Raw genomic sequence first — 8,404 nt, 5'->3', positions numbered from 1 at the left:
AGCCACTAATCAAAGGTGTACACCAGGTAAACTTTGTCTTGTGACCCTAGACGGCAAAAGATTATAAGGAAGTAAAATAGCTTAGGTCGTCGGGTTGAACCAAGAAGGCCAATAGGCTACTCCCAGAGAGCCGAATATGTAACCTTATGATTACAAGTCAACAACCTGAGCTTATTTTATTTTTGAAATTTTAAATATGCTGAAAGTAAATTAGGAATGGATCTTATCAACTTGGCCTTTATATGAAGGGAATAAGAGCTAGTTCTCTCTGTTCATTTGCCTTTCTTCTAACTTTGATCTTTCCATGGGTTTATAATATAGGTTTTCCTGCCATGCACACAGCTAGTTTTGAAGTTAATCCCTTACTGAAAACTAAAAACATATTTGAATGGCCTGAATGGTGCACAGCTGTTATAAAAACCTTTTTCTCAGAATCAGAGAATCTGATACCATTCTTAACCACATGAAGAACTTTAAACTCTGGTAGGATTCTCCAGCCTATGTTTGACATTAATATGTCTTCTAAGGTCTTACATTTGTTCCATAGTGGAAATGGTAAAATGAAATACGAAATGGAGAAGTTTATTGTCACAATAATCATTGGAGTCGCCTTTGGGTTCTTCCTTGGAGTGTCATATCCATCACTGACATCAAATAAGGTATGTAGGCCTGCTCAAGCTTCTTGATTCAATTCTTCTGTATTACATGGTTTTTTTTTTGTTAAATTCACGGGGTCTTTCTTTGTCCGTTTAACGGTCCGGGTCCACCCACGTTCGCTCTGAGATCGCTCCGAGAGGCACAGGAGCGGGTCCAGGGGGAATCCTCACTTGTGGGAATTAAACCCGAATTCTCCCGAAATTCTTCCCCACAAAGAGAGCTCACTTGCCACTTGAACTACCCCATTGGGTTTGTATTACATGGTTTAGTATTATGCATAAATGACAAATTTTGTGCTCTCTATTTTGGCAGCAAATTATTACAAGTCCTATTCCAGCCCAAGAGTATGTGGTTTCAACTGAGGAGGAGATTTGCAACTCTACAGAAAATCAAGCTCAAAATCAAAATGTTATGGATTTTACAAAGGTTAGTTAGTTTACCCTTTCTTGAATTGGCCTGGTAGTCTGAACATACTGGATTGCCTTGTGAACATACTGAATTGAGCGTGCTTTAGGTCTGAGATTATAGGGGCGTTTAGCAAATGGTGGGGCATTGTAATAGAGTCAGTAGTATTCAAAAAAAAAAAAAAGTTAGCGGATAGTTGATTGAGTTAGATGGTTTGACTAGCTGATAGTATTACTTGGTTAAAAAATGGTGTTTGATAAATAACTGTTTAATTTTAGCTGATTGAATGTAAAGTGACGTACAAAGGCATCAACATATTGCACTAAGTTAACTCTCAAATTACTTTTACAACTATTATTATGGATTACAATGATGAGTGAAATGAAAAAGAAAGAAAAGCATTATTATTGTTGTTACGAAAACAGAAAGTAGAAAAGGACAATACAAATGAACAATAACAATAGAGACATAAAAATTAGGGATGATAAGGGTAAAACGGTAATTTTATAATTAAGGTCAACCAATTAACTAAAAACTTTACTCTTTTTAGCTTTTCGGATTTTGACTTATTGTTCCAATAAATTAATGCAATAAATATTTTATCAAATACTTAGTAGTCACCCGTCAAATATAATCAGTCAAAATTAACTTATCAACTATGTTACCAAACACTAAAGGAAAAGAAATATTAAATTCATATTCTGTATGTGTTGATCAGATTTGGGTTCCATCAAACCCGAGAGGAGCAGAAAGATTACCACAAGATATTGTTGTCTCTGAGTCAGATTTCTATCCCCGACGGTTATGGGGAAAGCCCAGTGAGGTAAGTGTTCTATGAGGCCTTTATTGGCTTTTCAAAATTACTTAACATTTATGAATTGCAGGCATTGTTGAGTGTATGTTCTTAACTTAGGGCTAGATAATGGTGAAATTCTTGAAATCCAGTTTGTGATTTAACAATGGGAGGCATGTCAAAAGGGTGCCATTGTAATAAACAATGAGTATTTGTTCAAGGTGACTAGAGGCATGGCCGGATTTTAGGGCGTGCAAGATGTGCGACCGCACGGGGCCCCAAAATTGTGGGGGCCCTAGTCCAGCCCTGACCTAATAGTTAATTAGTATATGTATTTGGGATTATATTGGCCCAAAATTAGATTTTTTGCATTTTTCTCTTTGCAATTTTTCTTCAATTCGTAGTTTGTTTATACTTTGATAGGGCCTCACTCATTTACCCGCACGGGGCCACGCAAATAAAAAAAAAACCGGTCCTGACTAGAGGATTGTTGGGCAGAGGGTTGAAGGGCCAAGTCTAGCACTATGTGGCTGTATAAGAAAATAAAATTGTGTCTTTCGTTATGAGCAATTATAACTTTTGACATAGTGTTAAGTGTTTGATCCTAACAAGTTGTTACAGTTTTAGCACCTAAGAGGGAGGCTAAGAGAGCTAAAATAACAACCATTCTGTTACTTACCTTTTTGCCAGCAGGCAAGGAAGATGACTTGTGGTAAATACAAAAATGAGCTATTACACTCAAACTAAATGAATGATAGATGATATAAAACCTAAATCTTTTCTGTTTATGATAGTGTAGAGAAACAAGATAATGATTTGACTAGGGAGTGCTTGTCAATTGGTTGTTAGCTGATAGCTGAAAGTTAATTAGTTTAGCTGATAGTTGATTGTATTAGTTGGTTTAATCAGCTGATAGTATTAGCTGGTTATAGATAAATGTTTGGTAAATTAACTGTTTACTTTTAACTAATTACATATAAAATGGCGTATAAGGGCATAAGTATATTGTGCTATTGACGTGGTATCTGCAGGACCTGACTAGCAAGCCAAGGTATCTGGTAACATTTACTGTAGGATATAACCAGAAGAAGAACATTGATGCTGCTATGAAAAAGGTTGTCTTCTATTTTCTGCAGATCTCACAGGCACCAACGAAACAGCCTCCGATCCCTACCTTCTCCCTCGTCTAACAGCCTGTTCGTTATCCTGCAGTTTTCAGACAATTTTACTATCATCCTGTTTCATTACGATGGCCGAACATCTGAGTGGGATGATGAGTTTGAGTGGTCGAGGAAGGCCATTCATGTGAGTGTTAATAAACAGACAAAATGGTAAGAAGATCGAGTTGTTCGTTGGATGAAATTATTGATCGAAGCTGTTCTCTTGATTCATCATATCATAACAACTAGAATTGCAAAAATTCGTTTCGTTTAAGGTGGTATGCAAAAAGGTTTCTGCATCCAGACATTGTTGCGCCATATGAATATATATTCATCTGGGATGAAGATCTAGGAGTTGAGCAGTTTGATGCTGAGGAGTAAGTGATAATAATTAGTCATGAGGTTTTTTTTCTTTTGAAAACATTAGTCATGAGGTTTTTCATCTCTGGCTAGCTGTTCTTGACCATCATTATCTCAAACTCATCTTTCTTTTTCTTTTGCTTTTGCCTTCCAATTTCAGATACATTACACTTGTGAAGAAGCATGGGTTAGAAGTTTCGCAGCCTGGATTGGAACCCCACAAGGAAGTTGGGATAACATGGCAAATGACAAAGCAGATCAAAGGCAACAGTGAAGTTCACAAGTAAGAATGTTTGTTGGAATATATATTGTATCATCATCATGATCTGAGCTGCAACCCTGGCTTCTATTAAAAGACTCATTATTCCGACTGTTTGTTGAGCATATAATATATAAACATAAATGTGCAATCCAACTATCAACTTAGACTTTTAGTCGAAAAGGGTACATGTGTTAGGGTCAAACACTTACCACTATGCCAAAAGTTATAGTTAGTAGGGAAGACGCAACTTTATTTCTTTATAGACCGCTATCACATATTTAAGAGGCAGGGTGCTGGACTTGGCTCTTAACCTGTCTCCCCCAACAATTTGCCTAATCATGGACTTGGTCCTTTACTGGACTCCGCCCAATATGTTTCGATTTGATATCAGAGCCAGGTCAAAAGTAACTGGCTCACACATGAAGTATCAACTTAGACTTTTAGTTGAAATAAAGCACATGCTTCAGTTTCGATCAATGGAATCTGTTTTGTGGATATTTTGACCTTTTTGGTTTCTATCTTTCCTTGATTAGAGAAACAACAGAGAGACCAGGCTGGTGTTGGGACCCTCATCAGCCTCCATGTGCAGCGTAAGAAAAATAGTTAATTGTGCTTTTCATTGCCATTTTTTTGGTACTGTCTCTGTAAATTGATTTGCCATTGCTGTTTAATCTGATTTTAGGTTTGTTGAGATAATGGCTCCTGTCTTCTCTCGAAATGCATGGCGCTGCACGTGGTATATGATTCAGGTACACTCACTAAGAGAAACCACAATAGGAGGATTTTCAATGGTTTGTATAGTCTTTTTTGTCATGTGGAAGAGAGAAGAGTGAAGAGAGAAGGTCAAGATTGCCCTTTAAAAGCTTGATTTTTTGTGGGTCCCGTAAGAGAGAGAAAGTGAAGAAGAGAGCCGCAGTTCTGCACGTTAACTACACAAACAGTGTCTAACCGGGTGCGCGTGCAGTGTAAGCGTCGGCTGGCGCGTTAACTAATTTGCATCAGACGTGCTTTTTATATTTATTTTTTCTCTTTTTTTTTTCGTCTTGTCTTTCCCTCCTGTCTCTCCTAGTTGACATCCCAAAAATTACAAAAAAATCATTGCTATTAAGGTTGCTCTAAGTGTTTGTCCTTGTTTTAAAAAAAAAGTGTTTGTCCTTTCTTCGTTTTCTTCTTCTGCTTCACCATAGCTATAACAACCTTAATTATTTGTGTCATTCCTAGAATGACTTGGTCCATGGTTGGGGTCTTGACTTTGCACTTCAAAGATGTATTGAGGTTAGTTTTATTCCATTATATGCCAGATAGTCCCTTTGGTTTAGACACCAAAAAATATGAATTAATGACCGTTTTGGCTACTAGACTATGCTGTAATTATTAAATTGGTCATTGACTATGAATTTTGACCAATTAAATTTTCAACTATTGATTTTACAATCAATTCGATCCTCTGTCATACTTATTGAGGAATTTGGTAATTACGGAGGACCAAATCTGTTACGAAATCAATAGTTGAGGATTTAATTGGTCAAAATTGATAACTGAGAACCAATTTAATAATTACAATATAATCGAAAGTTCAAAACGGTCATTAATTAAAAAAAAAAAAAAAACATTTATGTTGCATGATTTGTAGCCGCCTGCGCATGAGAAGATTGGAGTCGTGGATGCTCAACCCATTGTTCATCAAGGCATACCTTCACTTTCGGTAATAAAAGGACTATGGAAAATAATATACTCCGTAATATGTATGTACAATTCCATGCTTACATTGCTCATAGTTATTTTTCTTTCTGCAGGGGAAAAACTCAGAGAATGGGAAATCTAAACGGCTAGAGGTATGCAATCACTAATCAGATTATATATTATGGTATGTACATTGTTGGGCGGAGGCTAATAATAAAGGTTCAAGTCCAATTGGTAACTAGAGAATTGTTGGGCGTGATCGGTGAATTGGCAAGTCTAACACCCTAGTAAATTTTTATGTGAATTATGGTCCACACAGTGTTGTATGCACCATAAACAAGTATATTTTTAAGGGAAAAGGGTCAAATACATCCCTGAACTTTATACAAGAAGTCAATTAGGCCCTTGAACTTTTAAAAGTTGCAATTAAACCTATCAACTTGTTATTTTCAAGCATTTAGACCCAACAGCAGGTTAATTACCTGTAATAGCAGGTAAGCTGCTCATATGACATTTTTTTTTCCAAATAAATTAATATTAACCAAAAAGAAGAAGAAGAAGACGGCAGCTGCCACCTTCAATAATAATTTTTTTTTTTTTAAAGATGGCAGCCATGGCTGCCATCCTCTTTATTTATTTATTTATTTATTTATTTTTAAAATTAGTTCCCCATGGCAGCCAGGGCCGTCGGAGTCGTTGAGAATCCATTCTCCGACAATGACTCTTCACTCTCCTGCATTACTATAGGAGGCGGCCGCTTTGTTGATATCGGTTTCAGAGGAGCCCGGATAGCGATTCCGGCGTAACCCATTTCTTGCCCTCCGACTCCTTACCAAGAGAAAAAGAACAAGCGAGCTTTTGAATATGAATTAAAGGGAAGGGAAGAAACACACTTGGGGCAATTAAAGAGTATTCTCAAAATTTTGATTTTGGGGGAATAAACCAAAAGGCCGGAAATGCAAAAACGGCTTTGAATGAGTGAGAGGGATAGACAGAGAGGAATGGCAAACCAAAAATGTGAGAGTTTAGGGGAAAAAAAATGAAGAAGAAGATGGACGGCCATGGCTGCCATCTTCTTCTTTTTAAAAAATTATATAAATTTATTTTTTATTATTTATTTGAAACAATTGCCACATCAACAACTTACCTGCTATTACAAGTAATTAACTTGCTGTTGGGTCTAAATGCTTGAAAATAACAAGTTGATAGGTTTAATTGCAACTTTTAAAAGTTCAAGGGCCTAATTGACTTCTTATATAAAGTTCATGGGTGTATTTGACCCTTTTCCCTATTTTTAATATATTAAATGTACATTATTTTTGTACTGAGTATACATTATACAAAATAATGTACTTTCAGTACTCAAATAATGTATTTTCTCTGAATATAATGTACTTTTTTAATATACTAAAAATACATTAATTGTGTACATAATATATATTATTGTGATAAGGGTCAAATAGGCCCTCAAACTTTACCTGAAAGTCAATTAGGTACTTAAACTTTTTAATTGTGCAACTAAACTCTTTAACATTTTATTTTTGTGCAATGAAGCCCAAAAACATGTTAGTGACCTGTGATAGCAGGTCACTATGGTTCAAGCCAGTGGCGGAGCCACAATGGGGGCAGTGGGGGCAGCTGCCCCCACTCACCCCGTATATATGTATATATAATACATTTTAGATATAAGTATATGAAAACAGATATATGTAAACACATGATTGTTAGCGTAGTTGGTTGGTGCACGGTTTCACCAGTGAAATGGCGAGGGTTCTAACCATGACAGCCTCATTCGCCCCATGTTGATATTTTCAAAGCCTTTTTTTTTATTCAAATCTTAAGGGTAGTAGCCAGTAGGTTCCCTTCATAGCTTTTTTAATATATACTACGTATATAAAGTTTTTTTTTTTTAATTTCCTTTTTATAAAGTTTCTTTTTTAAAATTTAATAATGAGATGCGTAATTTATAATGTGTTTTGTATTTGAATTATTTTATCAAATTAAATATATTTCATATATTGTTATAAATATTTTTATAAATTTTTTATATGTTTTATTTTTCGTCCATAATATCTAACAATATTTATGACTATATTAAGTGTTTCATTTTTCGCCCCCATTGAAATTTTTTTCTGGCTCCACCACTGGTTCAAGCATATTTTTCAATTAAAAAATTGACTGCGGACGACAGGTTCCGGTCGTTGACGACCAGACTAGAAATGGTCGCCTTCTTCGAGAAGTCAACCATTTTCTGGTCTGCCTTCTCCAAGGGTGATGATAGTCTAGATTAACCGCTGAATCAGCTGATATAGATAGTTTATCTAGACATACTGGTGATATAGATAGTTTGTTTATCCATGTTTACTACCGCACATTATTGAAGTTCAAGTTTGCTATGAAATTGCATGTTTCCTCTTTGCAGGTTAAACAAAGGAGTAGAAGAGAGTGGCAAATGTTTCAGGAGAGGATAGGAAATGCAGAGAAGGCCTATTTGAAGTCAATTGGAGTATAACATTAGCGAATATATAGCTTAGATACTAAATAGGATAAGCGAATCAGGCAGCTCATATACTAGCTAAGCAGTCTGTTTCTTTGTTTGATTATTCGAAGTGGTTCTATAACTCTCCCAACTTCCTTTGTAACGTTCTTCCGATGGATATGAATTAATTATCTTTTCTTAAAAAAAAAAAAAAAAAAAAAAAAACTAAATAGGATCATGACCATATATGTTTGTGGGTCCTTTATTCTCTCTTTAGATCATCATGTGTTAAAATGCCAAATTAAAGGTGACTTTATACCAAACAAATGTTCTCAATATATCTCTTTTTTGTTATCTTTTTTTTTTTCCCTGAAAAGGTGGCCGGATGAGTAGAGCATGATTCTTATATTAAAATATCACGAGCTTGATTTTTAATAACATCCTCTTGATCACATATTATTTTAATTAAAAAGTTTATAATTATCAATTAAATTAAATTTTGGTATGTTTAATTTACTCATAAAGTATACTTTTAATTACAATCACAACAATTTTAAAATGATACGTAGTAATAAATAAACAAATAATGAAAGTATAATTTTTGT

At 35.2% G+C, this 8,404-nt stretch overlaps 1 protein-coding gene across 4 annotated transcripts; it reads left to right on the top strand.

Moving 5' to 3' along the window:
- Positions 1–497: 497 nt before the first annotated feature.
- Positions 498–8,024, top strand: LOC116026647. Of its 4 annotated transcripts, none has more exons than XM_031267983.1 (13): positions 558–659; positions 970–1,083; positions 1,781–1,885; positions 2,887–2,970; positions 3,068–3,186; positions 3,291–3,392; positions 3,536–3,658; positions 4,171–4,227; positions 4,320–4,386; positions 4,859–4,912; positions 5,271–5,342; positions 5,434–5,472; positions 7,743–8,024. In XM_031267983.1, the coding sequence occupies exons 1-13, from the start codon at positions 561–563 to the stop codon at positions 7,830–7,832; spliced, it is 1,125 nt and encodes a 374-aa protein (XP_031123843.1). In that variant the 5' UTR covers positions 558–560; the 3' UTR covers positions 7,833–8,024. The 4 variants fall into 4 exon arrangements, with proteins under 4 accessions (XP_031123846.1, XP_031123843.1, XP_031123845.1 ...); XM_031267985.1 differs by having other exon boundaries at positions 5,434–5,504; XM_031267984.1 differs by lacking the exon at positions 7,743–8,024 and adding an exon at positions 5,999–6,344.
- Positions 8,025–8,404: the final 380 nt, after the last annotated feature.

The sequence above is a fragment of the Ipomoea triloba genome, chromosome 8, assembly GCF_003576645.1.
Source record: "Ipomoea triloba cultivar NCNSP0323 chromosome 8, ASM357664v1".
Classification (NCBI taxonomy): Eukaryota; Viridiplantae; Streptophyta; class Magnoliopsida; order Solanales; family Convolvulaceae; genus Ipomoea; species Ipomoea triloba.
This window is presented reverse-complemented; position numbering and strand designations above follow the sequence as displayed.